The following is a 24,399-nucleotide window of genomic DNA, read 5'->3' as shown; positions in this document are numbered from 1 at the left end:
AGGTCACCTTCCCAGCTTCCTTTGGAGGCTGAACACAGAGCTATGTGGTAAACAGTGCCGTGACTCATGACTCACAGGCCTGTGGTTCCAGGTGAGGAGTTGCTGGTGCTGATTTTGCTGTTGGGTTGTTTGGCCTTAAGGAGGGTTGGGAGAGGGGAGAAGCTGTAGCCCCAGGCTACAGCCACAAGTAAGCTTTCTTTATCCGGTCAAACCTGGGCTTTTTGGACATGAGCTCTAACATTTTACTAAATGCAGCAGTAATCCTTTCCTATTTTCCCACTCCCATTCCCAACCTCAACTTACTGGTGTCTGCCATCTGCCATTAACTAAAGTCTGAAAATATTAAAAAGAAAATTCTAGAAATTGTTTAAACTGTGCATTCTGAGTAATATGGTGAAGCTTCTTTTGTCCCCTCTTGCCCACCTCAAGGCTGAGTCCCTTTGTCCTGGTTCTACAGTGTATCTACCACTCACTCAGTCAACAAGGAAGGTCCTTAACCTCATAATCCAGGAAGAGTTATGCTGAACTCGCTGAGATCTGTGCAGTCCCGCCCCTTTGCTGTACAGCACAGCAGGAAACTGCAGCTCAGGGTGGCAAAAGTGAAATGCGTGCCCGTGGAAGAAAGTGGTACAGCAGGGTGCTTGATGTGAGTCTGCAGGCTGAGGGGACTAGTTAGTACTGTATGCCTCCCCTCTTAAAATGTCAGCATGTATCTGATCACGTGGACTGCCATTTCAGGAAACTCCCACCACTCACAGTTGAGCCTCATCATATCCCCTTTGCCTCAGCACACAATTGGGATCTGGAAGACTCTGTTTAGACTTTTCATGCACCACTGTCAAAGGGGTCTTCAGAGTAGTATTACTCAACTGCAGTCCTGTCTTTGAGGTCTGCTCTAGAGTATATGTGTATGTAAATGACAGGTTTTTATCTAATTTTTCATGCCACGCTCCCCTGCCCTGACCCCTGGAGGGCATGGTCTGCCTGTCATCCGGCTAGCGCTGAACGCAGCACTGCAAGGGACTGATCAGTGTTCATCTTGGCACTTGCGTCTCAGGCCACTCTTGTGGGTTCCATATTAAAGCTGCAACAACTTCCCTCAAGCCCGCCTGGATTCCAGGAGCTTCTCAGTTTAGAAGCTTGCTGCAGTTTCCATGGTAGCCAGAGCTTCATTCTGACTCTAGTGGCCTGAACCAGTAAAATCTGCCAGGGCTGGAAACCTTTAGAAAAAAAGGAGGAGAAACCTCTCATTGCCAGTTAATTAAAAACAGACCCCTCCTGTTCAGCTGATAGTGCACATTGAAGAGACATCCAGACCCAGGTAAGGAAGCCAAGCCTGCAGAGAGCCCTTTCTTTGGGGGTTATTTGTCTCATTTTTACTGTGATTTTGCACTCAAGTGGGCTTTTTGTTATGAGCTTTCAAAGTGCTAGTCGCCAGCTTGGTCCCCTTGACATGTGGGTTCTAGTAGAAACTGTTGAGGGAAGGAGTCTGTTTACAAAGTGTTTTCATCTCTAGCCCCAGCACCCAGGGAGGGGAGAGCTGAACGATGAAGAGTTGGAGGCCGCCCTGGGCCCTGGGAGAGCCCAGTGTGGGATCAGCTAGGCCTCAGACAAAACAGCGTAAAAACGGGTTTTCATTTAAAATCTCAGTGTCTCCCCTCAAGTCCCTTGTTTGAGACAGCCTCTTACATGTAGTCCAGGTTAGCCTGTAACTCAAGGCCGTTCTCTTGCCCAGCATCTCTAGTGCTGATGGCAGCCACAAGCTACTCTGCCCAGCTCTCTTTGTTGTTGTTTTCAGTGTTATCTAGGCTGACCTCAGACTGTGGGCTCAAACGATCCTCCTGCCTCAGTCTCCCATGTAGTTGGTATGCACTTCTGTGTGCAGTGTGCCCTTTACATTGTGAAAAGTAGAGCAATGGATACTTTGATTTGATTCCATATTAAAGGTGTTTCCTGTCAATGCATAGTGCCATATGCCTATGACCTCAGCACTCAGAAGGCAGAAGTGGGCAGATCTCTGAGTTCAAGGCCTACTTGGTCTTATAACATAGGTTCCAGGCGAGCCAGGGCTACACAGTGAAACCCTGTCAATAGTAATAGTACATATTTAGTGTTGTGTTAGTCACCATTGTGGTTTACCTGTTTGACTCAGACTCAGTGGCATTTCCTTTTAAGCCAGCACCTTGTTTGTGTCTAGTGTGGCAGGCAACTCTGGCAGCTAGGCTTGTCCAGGTGCTTTGGGTAGCCCAACTGAGAAGGGGCTTCCGAGCATTGAAAGCAGTTGGCAGAGACCTCAGCAGACGTGACCTGGGGTGGACCTTGTGTGGATAGCTTAGAGCAGGTAGCTGGAGAGCCACGGGGCTCTTGGAAGGGCCTCTGGAAGCCAGTCCAGAAGGGGAGAGGCAGAAGCAGGGACAGTGGTAATGGACATGGTATTCTCAGGGGTCACTCGGGTTCTGACATGGAGAGTGGGTCTACAATGTTAAGGGAAAAGTCACCTGCCCAGGCAGAAGCTTCTTGGGGGTGGTTCGGGTATTAGAAGGGCAGAGGTGGTAGTTCTTACAGGATTCCGAGTGAACTGAAAATCAGAGTCCAGCAGAGCCTGAACTCTTGGTCCTTATTAATCTTATGAACACACCACATCTTTTTTTTTTTTTTTTTTTTTTTTCTGAGACAGGGTTTCTCTTTGTAGCCCTGGCTGTCCTGGAACTCACTCTGTAGACCAGGCTGGCCTCGAACTCAGAAATTCGCCTGCCTCTGCCTCCCAAGTGCTAGGACTAAAGGCGTGCGTCACCACTGCCCGGCTCACACCACATATCTTTTTTTTTTATTCGATATATTCTTTATTTACATTCCAAGTGCACACCACATATCTTAAATGGGTAACTCCACTCAAGATTTTGGCCTCAGTATATATTGGGGGGGTTGTCTTGTTGGTACTAGCAACCTTCATGATCACCATCCCTGTCTTTGTGTGATTTAAAGGCAAGGAAGATTCTTGGGAAATTAAAGTTTAAGAGGCCAGTAGTCCTTGTAGCCGAAGAGTCCCTGTGTAGGGTATCTGTGTGTCAATGTGTCTATGTATGTCTGTGTGTTTCTGTGTGTGTTTATGGCTCTTGTGTGCTATGTTGGTAAGCTGTGGACTCTTGCAAATACGCACAACCACGTCAGAGCTGAGTTGGTTCCCTGGCTGGCTGCTTGAGGGACAGGATAGGACCGGCGTATGGAGAGGGGCTGAGCTTCTCGCCTCCACCTGGCTCTTTAAGCTCATGCTTGCTCTTTACCCCATCAGCTCTTCCCGCCATCCTCCGAGCAGGGGCTAGTGCTGGGGGTGCAGCTGCAGGCTGTTTTCCTAAGACTGTTCTTAGATGTCTGAGCCAGGCCGTGCTGTACTCCATGCCCCAAAGGCCCTGGGAATTCCCAGTAGTCTCTTGCAGCTCTCTTGGCAATTCTGATGTTTTCCTTTGTAGATGGAAAAGTTGCTTCCAGAAATGGTGTGCCAGCCATGTAAACACAGGCACCTGTGATGTGCAGTAGTGGTCTGCAAATACACTTGAAGGCCTTGTATCCAGTTGTGGCTTAGGGGCCAGTGGATTTCCTTGTGTGATGTGTTAGGGGGCGCCAGTCAGTGTTGGCTGGGGCCTTCCAGGCTTCCTCTGGGTTTTGCCATTGGTGCTGAAACAGCTTTACTTTAGTTTAAGTCCTTGGGTCCTATGACAGTCATGTTCTCTGTCAGCTGCTGGAGTTTTGTAGTACATCCTAGATGTATGCCCACTGATTGATGATACGGGAATGCAGGAGCTACTGACAAACAGGCTGAGAGAAACTGAGGGATTCCTTTGTGGGGAGTACTGGATGGTGGGCACCAGGTTAGAGGAACTACCTTTATTAGTTGTACCTGAGACATCCTGACTGGACTGGTTGAGAGAGTCTAAATGGTAGTTTTCTCCATACCACTTCTGCAACTCTTGACACTGGTACTCTGTTGTCCTGGCTCCCTGAAGTTGTAACAATAGTTTCTCCTGTTGCACCCTTCCAGGGCTGGGATTCCAGGTACACACCACCCTTCCCTGTCTATGTACACAGTTTATGTGGAGGGTATGACAGCTTCTCTAGATGGCCTAAAGAATTCTAGGGTGTGTTTGTCTTGAAGTTTATTTTTATTGCAGTGTGCTAATTTCTTAACAAAAATAAAAATTTAAATCATCTTGATAAGTCACTGGTATTGACACCCTGGTTTCTGCTTCTTGTCTAGTGAGAGAGAATTGGGTCTTTGGGTTCTGTGATTATTTTCTTCTCCGCACTAAAATGGGAGGCCCTGTACCTCAGGCTGGCCTTAAACTTGTAGCAATTCTCCTGCCTCAGCTTCCCAGATACTGGAATTACAAGTATTACCATCACTTCTGGCAAGAGGGAGGGATTTCAGAATTCCTAAGCACTCCCTCCTGGAAATGTCCAGTGCATACTTTACTACTGGCTTGCTCTCCAGACCTTTTTACTTATTTACTTTTACTGTTCTTACTTTAAGACGGGTTCTCATGTACCTGAAGCTGGCCTTGAACCCCTTATCTTTGTGCTCAGCCTCTCAAACGTTGTTACTTCTTGTTTTGAGGCAGGGTAAGTTGCCTGGGCTGGTGTCCCATTTCCTCTGTAGCCTAAGCAAGCCTTGCACATGCAGTCCTCCTGCCTCAGCCTGCTGTGTAGGTAGAAAGCCAGACTCCGCTCTTTAACTCCCCACCTTCTTATCATGCCTTAGAGTCATGGTTGTTTCCTTTTTCAGGCTCATTTCCTGCCACTTAGCAATTTGCATTTAACAGTTCACTATGTCTTGATGTGCAACTCTGGCTAGCCCAGAACTCACCGTGGGCTGGGCTGGCCTCTAGTTTGTCATAATCCTCTTGTCTCGTCTGCTGAGTGCTGGGATTATAGGCATGTGTGCCATATTTGACTTCCTCCACAGATCATTAATTCTCCTACTGGAAGACATCTTGATTGCTTTCAGATAACAACCAGAGCTATGTGTTAGCGTTTATAAACAGGGTTTATGTTGTCAAGAGCATGTAACATGTCACTTAATTCTGGATTGCACGGTGATGTGTTTAGTTCAAACTGGGTCCCATAGTGGTATATCTGCACCCTTTGCATCCCGCCAGCAGTGACTGAGCAAGGCTGTACCACATCCTCACTAGTTCTTGGTGTTTGGATTTGGACAATTCTGGCAGGTGTGTAGAGGCCTGGCACTTAGGTGACACATGAAGGGAAATACCTTTTTATATAACTACATGCTTTCATACATCTGTGTCTTCTTGACCTTTCTTTTAGGATCCTTGACTAATTTTTTGGGTTTGTTTCTAATCTTTTGAGATAGTCTCATTTAGCCCATGCTGGCTTTGAACTCAGTACCTAGCCTAGGCCAATCCTGAACTACTCTCTGACCCTCCCTGCTTTTTTAGCCCACATGTTAGAGCTCCAGGCTTTTGCACCCAGGCTTGGCCCTCAGCCTGTCTCTAATAAGGCTGTTTTCTTAGCATGGGTTTTGGATAGCTGTCTTGCCAGCTGTGATCTTTGCAAATCCTTACTCCTAGTCTGTGGCTTATCCTCTCACTCTCTTGATACAGCATCAGCTCATTGCTTATGTGCTGTCCAGTAGAAAACAGGCTCGCTGTATTTCATTTGTACCATGGGCACTTTAGACTAACTGGGTTCAATTGACCTTTTTAATTATTGGTTCACACATTGATACTCTTTGCTGTCTGCTGCCATTGGTCCACTTTTGCTGGTTTCTGTTGTTTCTGATCATCAGGAAAGAGGTGGGGACCAGGAGGCTGTGAACATCATGTCAGTGAGCATCATTCAGGACTGTTTGTGGTTCCATTACTACCTAGTACTACACTGTGATCTCTGTCAGATTACCTCAGCAACTTTATGGATTTATGCTGATGTGAAAAAGGCAAGTGGTTACTCCCTCTCCATACTTTGAACTTTGAATTTTGGTCCCCCACAGCAGGGTAGCAATTTGGTAAGGTCCTTTCTCTATGCCCTTCAAAGATCCAGGCTTCCACCTGCTCTTGGGAGTAGTAGATAACAGTTCTTAGAAGGCTATGCCACAGGGTAGATAGAATCACCATATTTTAAAGATATTTTCGACGTAAGAAGCTCATTGAGTGACTGCACTTTTAAGTTAAAGAGCCACTCATGGGGTTCTGAGGGTGTGTTGCCTCGATTTGCGCCTGTGTGTATATTTGAATGTGGGTGCTACGGCAAGCTAATCACCGCTGAGCACTTGTTGGCCACATGTAGTTAGAATACACAGTTTGCACATGTGTGAGAATATGTACGGGCCATGGAGGGGGCCCTACCCCTCCATACCTGTAAGTATGCCCTACCAGCACTCCTGTACTGTGCCCAGGCTGAGTGCCTCATTGACTTTGACAGTACTGGTGAATGAATGTAGCCATTTCAATCCTTAAAACTTCCCAGCCATGGAGCTGGGGAAATGCTCAAAAGTGCAGGACTTGCCTTCTACCAGGTTTGGAACTTAAGCACCCACAAATTGCCAGATGGTCATGGTAGCCTATTTGTCATCTCAGCTCGTAGAAGACAGAGTCAGGGATCTCTGACACAAGCTGTCTAGCCGGACTAGACAAATTGGCAAGCTCTGAGCAACCCTGTCTCGGTATATACAATGAAGAGAGAGTGAGAAAGAAACCCAAACTCAGTGTCAGTCACTGGCTTCCACGTGTATATGCAACATGCATGTGTGCACACACAGACACACCTTCTACCATGCATATATATACACGCCTAAAAAAACATACCCTAGAACTTTGAGCCAAGCTTGGGGTATAGATCAGAGCTGCTGTGCAGCCACTTTTCCACAGCAGCTTGAAGGAAGTCACATGTTTTGGCATCAGTCACTCACATTAGAAACAGGACAATAGAGGAAGTTGTTGGTTGGAACAATCGTCGATGCATTTGTCTGGTACATCTGCAGACTGTAACAAAATTGTCACCAAGTATGCAACTTGCTGGAGCAGGCTCCAAGGGAAGCATTCTTTGGTGTACTGGGGAAAAGCTGTCCTGGGTATGTCACTGGTCACTTAATAGAAGATGCCAGCAGAAGCCATAGTTGCTCTTACACTTGTTCCCTTCATGTTCTCAGGTCTGTAGAACTGCCTTGCTATGAGCAGATGCAGCTGGTCCTTCTGGCTTTCCTTCCTTCTTGTCATCATACTTTAGACTGGGCATTTTACACTGTGTCTCTCAGAGGAAGCTTTTGCATGTGACTATGTAGCGTTCACTCCTGTGATGGCATGGGACCAGCTCCTTCCAAGGAGCAGCTGTCCTGCACTAGGAGATGGCTCCTCCAATATTGCCTTATGGACAGAGAACCTGCTTTTATGATACTGATTCTCTTGAAATGTGCTGCCCAAATGCTAGGTGCGAGGCTTCTGGTCAGGAGCCATAGCTCCACCTTGCTTGCTTCTTCAAGCTTCTTTCCTTTTCTTTTTGGGGACTCTGCTGGGAAATACCAGAGATGGGCATGGGGAGCCCACGAAGGAAGGATTTCCACCCTGCAAGGTCTTTGTGCCCAGGAAAGGCCCAGCAAGGACCCAAGTCCCCAAACAAGAGCTAAGATCAAGTTCAGATGGAGAGGACAAGCAAGAAATCCAGGACTGCCGTGGCTCCAGGGAAATGGATAAGCAAGCAGCCAGATACCTCTGGGATTCTGAAGTTCTGTCATTCAAGTGTGGGAATGATGAGCAGATTGTTAACTTGCCTAGTCTCTTCTTCTCTTGTCTATTCCCAGACAAAAGCATTAAACGACAAGTTGAAATATAAAACGTCAGTGGCCTCAGTTATAGAGAGGGTCATAAAAAGTCTGAGGGAGCAAGCAACATTATTAGCTTTCAAATGTTCACTGACCAAAGAAGAACGAATCTTGCCGACAGACATGGCCAGTGGAATTAGGACTGAGCTGGAGATGTTTGTAGAGCCCTCAAGGGCTTTCCTCAGAGAAGACTAGAAAGAAAACCATAGATAAGACTATAGCGGACAGCAATTCTCCAAAACACAAGTGGAATCCAGTCCAGATTCCAAAAGGACTTTTCCCCAGAGCTCATCACACTGCTTTTAAAGTCCATATGCTCATAAAGTTCTTGGAAATGAACATGGAAGAATGACTTGGAGAGTGCTGGGAAACGCAGGGTGTGAGCTGCCTCTCAGCAAGGGAAAGGGGTGGCTGCCTTTCAGCTTAAAGCAGCCTAGTGTGAGTAGAGGCCTTTGACAGTGGCTCTGGCAGAGACACTCTCGCTGCATCTCAGACCTTGGCCTTTAATACTTCCCCTCCTTTAAGATCAGGTAGTGCCTGCCTGGACCGTAACATCCCTCTTTTCTCCTTACTCAGCTGTGCCATGTAGCTCCTCAGGTACCAAGACATATCACTCAATCATCTGAGGTCCCTTTCTCCTAATTATGACATCAAAACCTCCTTACTGTATGGGGTCCTTGGTCTAGTTTCCACTTGCTCTGGCTTTGAAGAAGAGTGGCTACAAAGAGTGGCTATGCCAGGTGGCACTCTGATGGGGAGCAGATTGTCTTCCACAGTGCCCAGCTATAAATCCATGTTGGTCCAATCCCTGTGTGTTGGTAAAGAAATGCCACTGTTCACCAGCTTGAGTCTATTTTGTTCAGGCTATTAACATGACTTTACTAAAAATCCCAGTTTGAAAAGCTGCCCTGACTCTTAGAGGGTTAGTTGCTTTATGGTGGTGTGAGTGCTGTGGGTTGGCTGGCTGTGCCTGGGACTTAGTTTACAGACTGAGACATGTTCAGTAGGCCTTGTACTTATTCACTGTTCCTTCAGGCCATCTGGAAGATGCTCATGGCATTTGCCTATGTCAGATCTACTGTCTGTTCATCTGGACCATGTGAGCAGCAGGTACACAACCCAGCACACATACACTATCCACAAGGATCCCAGGGAGAGCTGGGCAGTGGTGGCGCATGCCTTTAATCCCAACACTTGGGAGGCAGAGGCAGGCAGATTTCTGAGTTCAAGGACAGCCAGGGCTACACAGAGAAATCCTGCCCCCTTCCCCCCTAAAAAAAGATCCCAGAGAAGCCAGACCTAGGATAAGGGGGCTGGTTGCCTTTAACCAGATGTGGCTGTTCCAGAACCCTGGAGTGTGACAGTGGCCAGGACAGGCCCCCAGGTGTTCTTCCTGCTGCTGTTCTTAGGTGGTACATCATCATTCATTGAACCCCACTGGGCTTCTGATGTGTGGCCAGTTCCAGTGTGAGCAGCAGCAGGACCAGGATAGGGAAGTGAGGATGATAGTGCATCATGAGGGGCTGCTCAACAGCTGGCCTGGTGTGTTAGCCCACCCAGCAGCTGCCAACAGTGTTGGCAGGACAGAGCCCACATTCCTAAATGGGGAGGAGTCTGGGAAGGTTGGTGTGGCCCGAGCTGGTACAGAGAGGCAGGAAGCCTAGTAGGGCTGTATGGTGTGAACCCCGGGGAGCAGAAGCGGCTACAATAGGCCTCCCTGATCCCAGAGCCGGATCGGACTGAGTCTCTTCAAAGATGGCAGCACTGTTCCAGGTAGATCGTGCAGCTTAGTGCCAGGCTTTTCTGAGATAATGGGTGCTGGGGCTGCCTGGACCTGTGTGTTCATCTGTGCACCATGCCAGTCCTGACCTTGCACAGGCTCTGAGTCTTTGAGTAGAGTGTCTCCAGAGTCCATCTGTCTTCCTCTCCTACTCCCACTCCCATTTGATGTCTGTTTCTTTTTGCACTCGCCTGGTACTTGTGCCACCATGCATTACTCTGACCAGGTAAAATAAAGGTGCATATAGTCAGTTCCACAGGCCTAGTGCTAGCTGTGACCAGAAGCTGCACACTACTGGCCGTGGTTTGCTGGAAACTCGCTGTTTTTACTTGGCCTTCTCTTCCTTGTAAGCTGCTATGAATCCCCAGTCTGAGAAGTGTAGCGTTGCTGTGGAGACTGAGTTTTAGATGAGGGCACCACATCTTCAGAGCCAGCAAATGGCTTGATGGCATGTGGTTTCCAGCTCTGTCTTGTGCAGCCTGGGATTACACGTCAGCAGTGGTGATAGGGTCTGGTCGAGTGGGAACTGGAAGCCCAGCCGCTGTTTGGGTGGAGCAACAAGGAAACCTGCTCTAGATTCTAAGGCCTGTTGACCTGCCTATCTCCAGGGCATAGGTCAGCACCCATGATCTCAGAAAAGCATAGTGAGATCTAGCCTGGCATCCTGGTTCTGCTGGATGGGTCAAAAGGTTTTGCATTTTAAATGGGTTGTTAAAAACAAAACAACCCAGCAAGCCTTGAGGTGGTAATACATACCTAGCACACCTTTAACCCCAGCACTTGGAAGGCAGACTCAGGCAAAGATCTCTGAGTTCCAGGAAAGCACAGAGAAACCCTGTTTTGAAAAGCAAGCAAACAATCAAATAAAACCCCAAACCAAAAACTGATATACAACAGAGGTTATCTGTGGCTCTAAAAGAAAGTTGGCCATACTTGGGTTGGAGTTGATTCAGATTTCTCATGCTATGAGTAGAAATCAGGTGACAGCTTCTCCTTCTACCTTATGGGTCCCAAGGATATCAGATCGTACTCTGTGGGCCATCTAGCTGGCCCAGGCTCAGACATCTTATAGAAACCCTTAGAACGAGCATTACTCAGCCTTGGGGCTGATGGCTGGGTGCTGCAGACTGCTGTAGAGTGCTTGGGGTGTCCCTAGCCAGCAGATACCTGGGTACATTGTGACTGGAATGTTTTGCACACCTGTGTACTGGAGGTTAATTTTGTCTTGTTTTACTTTTGTTTTGTTGAGGCAAGGCCTTATGTAGGCCAGGCTTGCTGTGTAACCAAGGACAACCTTGAACACCCATCTTCCTGCCTCTACCCTGCGCAAAGCTGATACTCCAAGCATGCACTACCAGGCTCTGTTTCAGGGTTACTGCCTCATTTTACTGTTGCTGCAGTGACTCTGGAGCCAAGTCTTAGCACTACATTTCAGGCACACAGTCTCTGAGTACTGAGCAGCAGTGGGTCAAAGGCCACTGAGCCGAGCTGAAGGGTTTGGTGTTTATAGTTATGTATTTAGGACTGCTTGCAAAATAATGACTGTTGTCCTGTCCAACACCAGCTGATCTGTTTCTGCTTCCCAAACTTCATGGACACATGTCCTGAAAATGTCCCTGTCACTAAGGGCCCTGTTTGACATAAGGCTGGCAGGTTGACATGAATAAAATCATGATGGTTTCTCTTGACAGTGACAGGACAAAGGTCGAGATCAAGAGTAGCCAAGCCGGGGCTAGGGTCAGCTTCCTCACTGCTTTTAAGCATGTGTTGAAGTGGCTCCTGATAACATTTTGGAAATGTTATAAGTGGGTAAATAGTTTTTTGTTGTTGTTATTGGGTTTTTTGTTTTGTTTTGTTTTTAATTTTTGGATTTGATTTTTTTCGAGACAGGGTTTCTCTGTATAGCCCTGGCTGTCCTGGAGACCAGGCTGGCCTCGAACTCAGAAATCCACCTGCCTCTGCCTCTCAGAGTTCTGGGATTACAGGTGTGCGCCACCATCGCCCAGCCTGTTGTTTTATCTTTAATTATGTGTATTGAGTATCCATGTGTGGCTATGTGCATATGAGTGCTAGTGTCCTCAGGGGTGAGCGGTGCTGAGTCCCCTGAAGTGTTACAGGAAGTTGTGATGTGCCCAACAGTTGCTGGGAACTGAACTTGGGTCCTCTGGCAGGAAGGCCGCTCAACTTGCTCAATTGAGTGGTCTTGCTGTCTCTCCAGTCCTTGACTGAGGTTCCTATGTTAGGTAGAGGGGATAGGTGAGTGTGAGATTTCAGATAAGGCTACAGTGTGGAGTTGCAGTAAAACTGGGGACAGAGAATCATTGTAGCTGAGATTGCTGAATCTCTTGATTTGGGGGTGAGGTGAGGTGGGCCTGAGGGGTGGGTTATAGTTGAAGCCGAAGAACAAAGTGAGTGGGACTGGGTGGGAAGAGCTGAACTCGGTGCTCTGGGAAACCTCCTTCCCATGTGGGTTGTCCTGAGCCTGCCCAGAGGGGCTGCTGAGAGAAGGACTAAGTGGTGCTCTGCCCCAAGCTTTCTGCCCATTCTAGAAGGGAGGGCAGACAGGCTAGCTAGGACTCACCTTTACTAATAAGATAGGACTAGAAATACTATCCAAAGCAGTCATTGAGAATGTTTGGTAAGCTATCAGTCTACAGACCCAACTTCATAGCCAATGGGAATACTTTTTGTAGCCCTTCAAATGGAACCTAGCATCTGGAGGTCCACCCTCAAAGAGAGGGGTGGTGCATGTGTGCATGCCCATGCTGGTTTGAGTCAAGGTCTTATCTTGCTGTAGTCCAGGCAGACCTGGAACTCAAGATCCTCCTGCCTCCATCTCCCTGGTGCTGACCTAACATCTGTGTGCCACCATATTGATGTCTGGATCCTAAGAGGACATGCCCAGTTATCACTAAGAATTGATGCATTACCATTGTGTGTGTCTAAGTAGAGATAAGCTGGTTACAGAAACTGGAATGGAGCAGACTTCAAGACTGGCTCTTGTGTTCCAAAGCCCCTGGTAATACCACACTTAGGCAGAGTATCTCTAAACTACTAGAAGTTAACAGTTTGGCACGTGTATACAGGACTCTTTTAACTTTCATTTGATTATCACTGTGCTTTCCAAGCTAAACAGGTCAAGGGGTACTTCCCAAGCTGCTGCTGAAGACCGGTGCCGAGACCCAGCCTCAGCAGAGAGTTTTGAACTTGCCTGATAGGCAGTAGGGCTGGTATTCCTGCTCTGTCTAGCTTGCCTCTTCCATTTCTTTAAAAAAAAATTATATATGTGCATTGGTGTTTTGCCTGCATGTATGTCTGTGTGAGGGTGTCGGATCCCTTGGGACTGAAGTTATAGATACTTGTGAGTTGCCATGTAGGTGCTAGGAATTGAACCTTGGTCCTCTGGAAGAGCAGCCAATTCATTCTCATTCTCTCATTCTCTCATTCTCTCATTCTCTCTCTCTCTCTCTCTTTCTCTCTCTCTCTCTCTCTCTGTTAAATACATTGTGTGTGTATGTGAGAGAGAGAGAGAGAGAGAAAGAGAGAAAGAGAGAGAGAGAACACTGTAACTGTTTCAGACACACCAGAAGAGAGCATCAGATCCCATTACAGATGGTTGTGAGTCACCATGTGGTTGCTGGGAATCGAACTTAGGACCTGTAGAAGAGCAGTCAGTGCTCTTCACCTCTGTGCCGTCTCTCCAGCCCTCCTCTTCTACTTTTATTGCACATTTGCAGGCAGTGTCTCATGAATCCTCTTGTGGGCCTGTGAGTTGCACTCCCAGTTTCCTTTTCTTCCTTTAAACTGTTTTCATGATATTGGTGGGCCAAGAAGGGTACCACGATGCCTTTTGTCAACAGGAAAACCTGACTGACACAGAGGTGTCAGTGTATTAGTGTTAACTAGAAGAGCATTATTTTTCCTGTTCCTTTCTCTTCTGATTACACTTTCTAAAGCTACACCAGGTATAATTCTCAGGAGCTTGTTGTGAGTGTTGTGAGTGGCAGGTGTGGTGGGCAGAGAGACCAACCCTGACTCTAGCTTGTCTTTGCTCTCTTGCAGATCCTCTAGCCGCTCGATGGGGAGTCACAGAAGACCGCCTGTGTGTGTCAGATCCCCACCTCTCTGTAGCAAGAGAAGTACCTACAGCGCCTTCACAGTCATGATGATGAAACTGGTATTAACTGAGTGGCCCTTATGGATTTTTAACTCTAACTCACAGTGAGCCAGCAAGCCATATGTTTACAGTTCAACCAAAAACCCTTCGTGTTGCTGCACTTCTGGTGTGAGAGGTTGAGACGCCTGTTGGTACAGAGTGGAATACAAGAATTACTTGCCGTGGAAGGCGCCTGCAGCAGAGCGAGAAGACGTCTTAATTTATCATTGGAGAGAGATGATAGTATTATTTATATAGGTAGAATAAATATATAAATATATATTTTGGTGGTAATGAAAATGGCTCCGCAGAATGCCGACTCGGAATCTATGCAAGTACAAGAGCTGCCTGTGCCCCTGCCAGACCCTCAGAAACCCAGAGACCCAGAGGCCGAGACCCAAGAGGAGACCACAAGCGAGGGGTCCATAGACAGAATCCCCACACGCCTGTGGGTCATGCATGGGGCAGTGATGTTTGGCAGGGAATTTTGTTACGCCATGGAGACCGCGCTGGTTACACCTATACTGTTACAGATAGGTAAGTCATGGTGGAGGGAGAGTCTGGCAACTGCTGAGCCTGCAGCTCTAGCCATAGGTGGTGGAACTTGAGGTCTTGGGGACACTGCCACGGGCCCTTGTCCTTTGTGCTTTGTCCTCTGAGACAGTTTTCTCCTTTTAACCCAACTCAGGGTTTGTTCCTTCCCGTGGTTTGGACATTGCATTGCAGGTCCTAGTGGCAGGGCACTTGAGAAAGGCTGTCTGGCCATGTTGGGCACAATGGCTGTGGAGGCCACTGGCTGGACCCCACGGCAAGCTGTCCTGTGTCACCCTCATTTCTCACCTATAGGATGAGGCTGACTGTCATTCCACCCCAAAGGTTCTGCAGCCTCCCAGGTTGCCACTACAGTGGGTTGGTCCCCAAAGTTTGTCAGAATCTTTAGTTTTTCTCTGTAGGCACAGGAAGTTTTAAAAACTTAATTCTTCAGCTCTGAAGCTTCTAAGCAATGACAAAAGACCAAGCAACCTAGAAACATCGACTTTGTTCTAGATGTTCATGGAGTCAGATGAATATTGTTAAAAATCTGTCTACTTCGGTTGTTTTTGCAGTATTTCTTGCCAGAAAATGACTGTATCCTTCCTTGTGTGATGAGAGCTAGCTGTTGTGCTGCTGTCAGTCAGCTCAGTGTGTGGACTGCCCTCCCCTGTGAGATCACCACTTCTTTCATCACGTTGGGATGTGGCTTTGACCTCAGCACACAGGTTTCTGTGGGAGCTGACTTCGTGACACTGGCTCATTGCCTCACACACTGCTATGCGGCCCAAGTTAGGAAAGCAACTAGTGCGGGTCTCAGTCTGGGGTTCCACTATGAATTCTGGCAAACTTTTCTTTGAGAATTAGACCTTAATCTTTACCCTGAGCTTCCAAAACCAGTTCTCAGAAGGTCTGGAAGGTGGCCAGAGGGCTTATGGCACAGGTGTGCCAGGGGCACTCCTGGAGGGGAAGCAGGTGTTGAGCTTGACCCTGAGCAGCTGTTCTCTTGTTCTGTCTCTGTGCTGCTTCTCATCCCTTACAGGGACTGTCATGTGAAGGCACTGGGGCAGACAGGACGCCACATCTGTCCTTAGATGCCTCAGCCTCAGAGAGGCAGGGATGAATAGCATGAAGCCCCCCCCCCCACACACACCCATTTTGGAGGTGCCAGAGGGAAAGAAACATAGACCATCTTGAGGATTGAAGATACTGGCTTCTGGGGAAAGGGTACAGCAGGACCAGAGGAGAGGGGGGTCCTGCTATGGTCACAGAAGACAGCTTGTCTAGTGAGAGAGGAGGTGGGAAAGAGGCATCATGCTTACTTAGTATTTGTTTGGTCCTGTCGAAGCCTTCCAGGTCTTGTAGCACATCTGGAGCCACTGCAGCCGTCGTGTTGGCCCACCTCTTATGTTATGGCAGCAGTGATGCGCCAGAAGCTTGGGCTGAACAGGAGGAGGTGCGGCCAGCCAACCACCCTTCTGCCTGTGATAAATCACAGCACTCTCCTTTACATAGCAGCTCAAAGGCCCTTCTGGGGTCATTGCCATTATTTGCTCAAATGGCAGAGGTGGTTTTTGTGCCTGGGTGGTGGTGGTATTGGAACGCACCATACCCCACAGCCAACGCTGACGCCTTGGAAAGCCTTGGCTCTCTTCCATCCAGGGCTGGCTGCTTTATTTCTATACTATCCCCTCTTTTGAAAACAGCCATATATTTAGAGTGCTTACACTTGAGTCTGGCACATGTGAGACTTTGAGCAGCTGCTCCTCCTTCACCTGGGCTCCCACAGAGCCCTGGGCACCTTCACTTTGCACAACTGCCAGGAATGTGAAACTCTAAGCAAGAACACCTGGGCAAGGACAAGGGCTGGTAACTGAGCTCCCGGACTCCAGGGTCTCTTTTTCTCAGGGTCGTCATCATCATGTTACTCAGTTTGAGAGTGACAGACCAAGATCTTTTCTCATAAGATCCCAGCCTGTGTCCTCAGTTTTCCATCATGCAGGAGTGTTCAGAATACTTAATTCTTCTTACTGTTGATACTTAAAGCCTTTTATTTAGAACTCTCCCTCTCTGTATACCAGCATGGCCTACAACTCTGAATCCACCCCCACTGTTGGGATCACACCTTTATAACCACACCTACTTTTTAGTGCAGTTTGTATGTATTTGGAGCTAGGGATTGAGCCCAAGGCCTGCTGCTTGGTTGTCACATGCTCTCCCTGGGCTCAATTGTACCTTTTTACTTTTGGGGGGTTTTTTTGTTTTGTTTTTGTTTGTTTGTTTGTTTGTTTGTTTGTTTTTGAGATAGGGTCTCTCTTTGTGTTCCCCAGCTGTTCTTAACTTGCTATGTAGATCAGGCTGGCTTCAAACACTCAAAGATATGCCTGCCTCTGCCTCCCAGGTGGTGGGATTGAAAGTGCTCACCACCATGCCTGGCTAGATGTTTGTTTGTTTTGCTTGCCTGCTTGTTTCAATACAGTCTCCCAGGCTGTCCTTGAACTCCCTCCATAGCCCAGACAGGTCTTGAATTTGTGGCCTTTCTGTTTCTGACTCCAAATAACTAGAGTTACAGGCCTGGCCATCATTCGGGTTACACCTCAGCTCTGTTCTTGTCCCTGGTGGGCTCTTTTACCGCCTTAAGCTCCCTGAACGCCAGTAAACCTGACAGGAAAGCCCTGTCTCTGGGAAGGAGCCCTAGGGTGGAGGTACCAGTCTGTGGGAGGAGGCTATTGCTGAATCCCTGAACAAGTCCAACGTTCTACACTCCCAAGACATTAAAATCTCCCATTCTTGTTCCCCTCTCCTCTGAGGGTCACATACTAGGCACCCAAGTTCATGCCTTGTCATTGTCCCCAATGTGGATATAGATTTTGTTCTTGTTTGTCCTTTATGTATTCTTTTCAATTCATACATTACTGGTGTGTGTGCACTCATGCTCGCACATGCGCATGCCACAGTGCATGTGAGGGTCATGGTCAGAAGACAGCTGTGAGAAGCAGTTCTTTTCTTCCGTCATGGTTTGCTTGACCACTGCTGCTTACCCTTCAAGTCATCTCACTCAACCTCTTTTGTATGTTTGAGGTAGTGTCACCGTGTAGTCTTGGCAGACTGCCGCAGTATGTAGACTGCACTGGCCTGAACTTATAGTGGTCCTCCTGCTTCAGCCTCCAAGTACAGGGATTACAAGCATGTGCCGTCATTGCTAGCTTCCCGCCTGTTCCCAACCCCCATGTGATATGAAGCCAGCTAGCTACCAGGCTGCCCCTTCCAGAGAGTCTGAGCAGAGGCAGAGCCGGAAAGATCTACAGAGCACCTCAGGGCAGATCTACATACCTGCCTATCCACCATGGTTTGTGGTGCACCCTGCCAGTCATAGATAGCATAGACTCTGGCATCTCAAACTCCAGACCAGATAGATGTAAGCATACAGCTGCTTTTGAAAGACAGATTTGGAAACAGACTGCTCAGGAGTTTCTGGGAAACTTCTAGACAGCCAGCCTAGCATTGCTGGATGTCCTCCTGTGCTATGTTCTCAAGTTACATTCCCACCTTGAGGAAGGGGTCAGTCTCCTACTACCGTTTATTGTTTCCCTCTTGGCTCAGGAAGTATACTCAAGGGAAAAGGAAAATCAGATAACAGAAAAGGGTGCCTTTTGTTGTGGTCTATGGACTTGACTCATGAAGAACTACTGGGCTAGCGGGAGATCCTACCTGCTCTGCTTTGGTGAAGGTTCTGAAGAGTAGCATCCAAAAGCAAACAGTAAGGTCTGTAGATTGGTGCGTGGGGAAAAGCTGGTTTACTGTCTCCCACAGCAGGATAGAGCTGGTCACTTTGTAAACACATTCTTTCTGGAAACTCCCGGGGAACAGGTGATTTTCTAGGATTCTCTCGGCTGAAGCTTGAGTCACCTTCTCCTGTGGGAAGAGCCAGCCCTTTAGTAGTCATCCACACTGACACTGAAAGATGAAAACAACCTGTGTCCTTCCCTCCCCATTCAAGGGGTTGTGTGAGGAATGTCCAGGGAGGCCGGGAGCTTGAGCAAGATGCCAGTGGGCTGGGCACAGTGGCCTGACACTGGGTTGTCAGCAGGGCGGTCATTTTCCTGGCTGCCGTTGAGCCCAGCCCTTCTTAGGACCCCAGCACACCGCCTCCACTGCTGGCGGCCTTCCTATGCTTCTGAAGCACACACACATGGCAAGCCTTTGGTGAAAGCTGAGACGCACCATTCCGCAGAGGCATGCATCTAAGTGCACTTCATCTCTGCAACGGTCGTGCGAGCACATGGAAATGTGTGGACACTGTAGGTGTTTCTGTGATTTGTCACAGCTGCCAGGACTGTGTTTCCTGCCAAAGCAGGGTCTACATGCCCTGTCAGTGGGATGTATCTTCCTGCCACTTGGTTGCTCAGACTTCTCCCAAGGATTTCTTTCTGTGACTTTTGGTATCCCAGGGCTTGCGCAGGTAGCATGCCTTTGGTTTGTTACCTGCCTTGACTACCCAGGGCTGTGGATGTAGTACAGTGTCAGTAAGTGTGTATAGTGTGCTTGAATGCTTGAGTCAGGTATCAGAACCCTCACCCTCCACTCCCAGAGAAAGCACTCCCGGGTAGAAGGATCATTTGTGTTGTGAATCTTAACCAACCTGGCAAACAAAATGAGTTCCCAGTCTTAACCTGTTCTTGAAGGTAGCAGTACCAGGGGCAGAAGCCTGGACCTAGTCTGTGTTGGGTAAGCACTCTGTCCACTGAGCTCCGCCATGTGTGCTGCGCTCCCCACTACCCCCCCCCCCCCCCCCCCAGCTAACAGATGTTCATGTCAGAGAAAATGCAGTCCTGGAGCTCTGGCTCTTGACATAGGAAAGAACTTTACAATAGCTACATAGTGTGGCTGTCTCGCCAGTGTGTGCTGACACGGCCAGCTAGAATGGGTGCTCCAAGAGTGAGGGAGCGTGGCCACAGGTGCCTCGTGGGAACTTCCCCAGGCCCCTGACTAGCACACCTCAGCCAGTGACCCATGATCCCTTGCATGTTTGCAGCACTCAAGTCCTACCCCAGGAAAACAAGAGCAAAATGTCTCCTACATTCAGACTTCTTACCTGTTACTCCATGGCTGCCTCCCCACAGAGTGCTCTATGCTCTGTGGCAGTGTGGCCTGAAGGTGGCACTGAGAGGTAAATGGCCACTGAGGGGCGAACCTTGAGGGCATTCTGCTCGGTGATATAAGCTGAACACAAAGTACACAGACTGCATAGGGAGGCAGATGGGGGAGGGGAGAGGGGACAGTTTGGAAATGTGCTGCACATTGTTGGTTGGATGAAATAGAACATGCCAGTATATTTCACTAGCAACTTCCCACCCACCAGAGACCCAAGAAAGACTGAAGAGTCCCTGTGCCACCTACACCTGGCCTCCCCCACAGACAGAGCTGTGGTCCCCTGAAGAGCAGCACTGTGTGCTTGTCTGTGTGTATATGCACGGTATGCATGTGGAGGGCAGGGCGAGAAACTCCCAAACTGTGGCCACAGTGAGTGGGAAGCAGCTTGTGCTCGGCACTGTGTTTGGGAGGGAAGTCTGGATTTCCTTGCATTTCAGATCATTGTGTTTAACAAACAATGAAATAGTCACTGCAGTCGTTTTCCCAAGGAATTCTGTAGACTGTTATTCTTTTGTCAGACTCTTACTAAGCGCCTGCCTGTTTGTGCTGGGCAGCGTGCCTGGCGTGGAAGTGACATGGCAGCCCAAAGCCCAGGGCTTGCCTGGACACCCAGGCATGTCACCTGAACAGCTACTTTGCAGAGAAGAAAGCTTGTAAGTGAACATGGCTGCAGTTGAGTTGAGGCAAAGGTTGTAGGCTTTGCCCTGGATGCCCTCTGCCTGGATGGAATCTTCCTTGTCTCTCAAAGACAGAATTGGAAACAATACAGATGTGTTGGTGGAGACTCCCTAGGTTGGTGGAGTACAGGAGGAAGGACTCATAGGGGACATCTCTGAGCAACACTGAGTGCTGCCTGAGGAGGAGTGAAGGTGAAGGCTCCCCAGTGTGACCAGACCAGTCAGTGAACCAGGGCAGTGCCTGAGGATGCTGCCCTGCAGAGCCTGGGTGCCTTGCAGGGGTGCTCCAGACACTGAACTGTGCTGGGTATGAGGCTGGGATGATGCAGGGTGGTTTGAGAAGCACTTGCTAACCTTACAGAGTCACTTGTATTTCAGGACAGAGTGGTGGGGCACAGAGCATACACACTAGGTTAGTGAAGGCAAAAAAAATCAGTTCCTACAGGAAATGGTCATTCCAAACTTCATGATGAAAGCCAGGAATGAGGTAAATGTTGACAAAATGCCACAAAAGTATGTTGAAAAGACAGACCAGGGGTATCAGCGACCCAGAGACCCCATCAAGGCCCACAGGTGCTTGCTCTGTGTGGCAGGCATTCGTGCAGTCCAGCTAGGGAGTGTGGATGTGGGGCGTGGCATACCGCTGTCATGGGGGAAGTGGGCTTTTTAAACAAAGTAAAGTCCAGTGTGGCGTCTTAACTGCTGAGCCATCTCTCCAGCCAGCTGTCTTTAGTCTTAAAAGCAATCAGTACGGAAGGTGCCCACTGGACCACTTGTCTGACTTGTGCAAACCCTGGATTCTTGCCTAACATGGAAGAAAAGGTAACTGTTAAAACTGAAGCTACAAAGAGTAGGTACACATGTAACTTGTGCAAACAGTTATAAATAGGATTGTCTGTGGTGTAAAATGGATTGTCGGCTTCCTCTTTTTATTTTTTATTTTTCTTTCTGCTGTGCTGTAGAGGAGAACCCAGCTCTGCACATGCTAGGCAAGCATTCTGCCACTGAGCACATCCCCAGTGAAATGAGGACATGGATGATATGGGTGATACAGCGTGACCTGTGGGCGCAAGCATCAGAGTAAAGAACTGCCGACACCCTCCATGTCTGCAAGTGTCATTGCAGACAGATCACAGAAGGGAAAGCCCAGAGAAACCGAGGGAGTCAGGGATGGACAGCAGGGCTTTCTCCAACACGTGGCAGAGCAAAGCTGAGTGCAGAGGAGGAACTCGGGCCTGGGCTTGGGTCTGACAGCCAAGGCAGCCTAGCGGGCATGCTGACTGGGCAAATGCAAGTGGCTCGAGAACAGTCATTAGTTGTCCTTTACTTTCTTGCTGCCTGCATGCCTGCAGTTTGGGCTTTGCTGTGAAGGAGTGACTAAGGTGAATGCTGGCTTTAGGCGACACTGTTTTCTGACCCAGCAGCAGTTGTGAGTTGCACTGCCTCTTCCTCTTGTAGAGCCTGAAGCCCAGTAGCACTTCTCTATTCTGTGCCCAGCTTGGCTGGCCTCCCTGCTAGCAGCCTTCCTCATGTTAGTTCGCCTTCCTCATGTGGCCTGGCAGCTCCTTGGGGATCATTTTGGGTTCATTGTCCTTTGCTGTCCCTTTGTGCAGGGCATGGGTGCAACCTGACTTCCTCACTTGGGTCCTGTGACAGCTGAGGCTAGTCAGCTGTCCTAGCTGTGCAGGGGTTTGGGTTGTAAGTGTACTTCAGTTATGGGGGTCAGGAATAGTGAACATGGTCATGTACATCATGGATGCAAATCCTGCGAGTGAAGTGTTTGTCATCACCTGTTCCCAGCAGTGCAGCGCAGGCCAAAGCAGCTCAGCACTTGACTAGATAGGCCCAGGATGGCTTCATCATGGCAGACCCCTGTATCCCTGGGCAGAGGTGTTTAGCTGCACAGGAAGTGAGGCAGTGACAAGCCCAGGGTTGAAGAGTGTTCCACTTTCCATAACTCATTTTGAGAGCAGCCCCAGGCATGCCAGATGCATCTTATGCTCAAGAAGGGCAAACAACAGGGCCACCTGTTCAGGGGTAATCATACAGGACAGGAAATGTGAGTCCGGTCTTAGTCTGTCTATGCTGAGGCAGGCATGCTGCAGATCTGCGTAAAGAGTTCACAGTACACAGCCACCTCCTCTGGAACTCCTACCTGGGGGATACAAGATGCTGTTAAAAGTCTGAGCCAGTTTAGAGGGAGAAATATAGTAATACCCAGAAGGGGATGGGAGGAGGCAGAGGATAGAAGGCCCATTTTCCTGTGTGAGGAATTGAAACTTTGGAACGAAAATACTGTCAGTCTGTAGCCAATGAAGAATCAAAAGTCTGAGGTGTCCTTCCAGTCCAGGTCACCTTCAGCAGAGCTACCAGGCCAGGCAGGATCTTCCTAGTGACCATTTGTTCTATAGCCGTGTGCTCTCCTGGCACTTGATGGACCTTGGGCACACATGTTTCTGCGCCCCATAAATCGCCCCCTAAGCTTGCCTACCCTTCTGGTGCCCCACAGCTCTGGACCTTTGCGCTTCTCCTGGCACTTGCGCCTTGGCCACTTGGCTGGTCCAGGTTTCCATAGCTCCTTCCCTCCACCATTTCTTCCCTCCAGGCAGGGCTACTCACGGTCTTTGTCTTGTCCTACTAGGCCTGCCTGTCAAGTTTTTCCTCTCTGGGTACTCTTCAGCCCTAGACACGGAGAAGGAAAGGCTGTCCTTTTGAATTGCAGAAAAAGGTATCTGGGATGGAGGCAAAAGCTAGGCTGCTTTGCTCAGACCTAGGTAAAGGCGTTGCCCTGGCTCCTCTTCCACCTTCCTGTCGGTCCTCACAATTCAGAGGCAGGGATGCCACCTGCATACTCCTGTGTACCGTGCTACACTAATAAATGTGCAGCATGGAGTGACCTGGTAACACTCACACACAAGCAAAACCAGATTGTGTTCCTAAAGGCACCAGAGAGCCTGTTCTCCCCCCTCCCCCATTGCCACTCAATCTAGCACCTGTGCTTCCCTGCTGGGATCCTCTGCCTGCTACCTGCACTTCTTTCCCTGGTCCTAGTTACTGGTAAATCTATAAAGACTCTGGAAGCTTGTCTTGAGATACTCACTTCTACCATCTATCTTTTCTTTGGGCTCAGACCAGCTCAGTGCTTCCCCATCATCCTTAGTACTGTTCCCCACTGGCATCTGGTAAGACATTCCTTCCTGCTCTTAGGTTGACTCCTGTCCTTGGCTGCTTTGTCTCTGCTTCAGTGGTGCCAAGCATGACAGTGTACACCTGCTGGGGTGGAGTGGCTCATGTTGGTGGTGTGTGAATGGTAGGGATGGGGGTCCTTAGAAGTACATACCTCACCCCATCTTATAAATGAAGTGGAGGCTAAAGCAGTGGGAGTCAGCTGGGTGTCAGTGCTACTACCAGAGCTCAGGCGACCTCTCCAGCACCCAAGCCTGGGCCCCTAGCATGAAACATGCTCATTCCCCACCCTGGTGCTATTGTCTGGCATGTTGAGTCTTCTCTGGGGAAATGTCCCCATGTGCATGATGTCCTTTTACAGCATCATTGTCCTGTCAGCTTTTTTCAGGACGTGGAGAAGATAGTACTGAATTACCTGGACGTGTGAGACTTGATTCCGTAGGAGTGTCAGACATTGGCACCCACATGAGCCTTACTGACGTCCCCGGACGCAGCCTTCTTCCTCCAGTACTCTGCTCTGAGGCCAAAGTGGGAGGAGGGTACTCAGCCCCTGTGCCCTTCCCATCAGGGCCTAGTGCTTAGGAGCCAGGTGTACTAGGGTTTCCAGTCTCCATGCGGCCATGAAGATGGCGATGCAGGACCCCTTTCTCATGGGTTCAGACACCGCCTGGCCCTGAGGCAGTTTGTTTCTTCCATGCAGCTCACTCCACGTGGAAGATAGTTCAGTACTTGGCCTCAGGCTTGGTGATGGGTGTGTGTCCATTAGGAAGTGGCTTTAGCCTTTGAGCTTTCTTAGCCTGCATCCTGGTCTGAATCAGTGTGGTGGAGTCAGGCCTGTGCATTACATGCAGACAGCTATGTCTGCCGTTCAGTGGGCATTCACGGGGATCTGTGCCCCCACAGCCAGTGGGCCCCTGGGTCTGTGCTTAAAGGCAAGAGCCCATGTGTCCCAGGCTAGCCTTGAACTAGCTGTGTAGCCAAGGATGGTATGAGCTCTAGATTCTCTCCTCCCCTCTAAGTACTAGGATAGCAAGTGTTTGCAGTCTTCCCTGAACCCTTCCGTACAGCTGTGTGACTGAGCTGG

The 24,399-nt window shown here is 49.0% G+C and overlaps 1 protein-coding gene across 3 annotated transcripts in view; it reads left to right on the top strand.

Moving 5' to 3' along the window:
- The window catches only part of Slc45a4 (solute carrier family 45 member 4), a 70,478-nt gene that overhangs the window by 27,093 nt on the left and 18,986 nt on the right, over positions 1-24,399 (top strand). For 2 of the 3 annotated variants that reach the window (XM_052160206.1, XM_052160208.1), the window contains exon 2: positions 13,674-14,304. In XM_052160206.1, coding sequence (XP_052016166.1) covers positions 14,061-14,304 — 244 coding nt within the window. In that variant the 5' untranslated portion in view covers positions 13,674-14,060. Of the gene's footprint in view, positions 1-13,652; positions 14,305-24,399 lie in introns of those variants that run through there. The other variant, XM_052160209.1, reaches the window with a different exon arrangement.

The sequence above is a fragment of the Apodemus sylvaticus genome, chromosome 17 (assembly GCF_947179515.1).
Source record: "Apodemus sylvaticus chromosome 17, mApoSyl1.1, whole genome shotgun sequence".
NCBI classification, from domain to species: domain Eukaryota; kingdom Metazoa; phylum Chordata; class Mammalia; order Rodentia; family Muridae; genus Apodemus; species Apodemus sylvaticus.
Note: the sequence above shows the minus strand (reverse complement) of the source record. Positions and strands in the feature narration are given on the sequence as shown.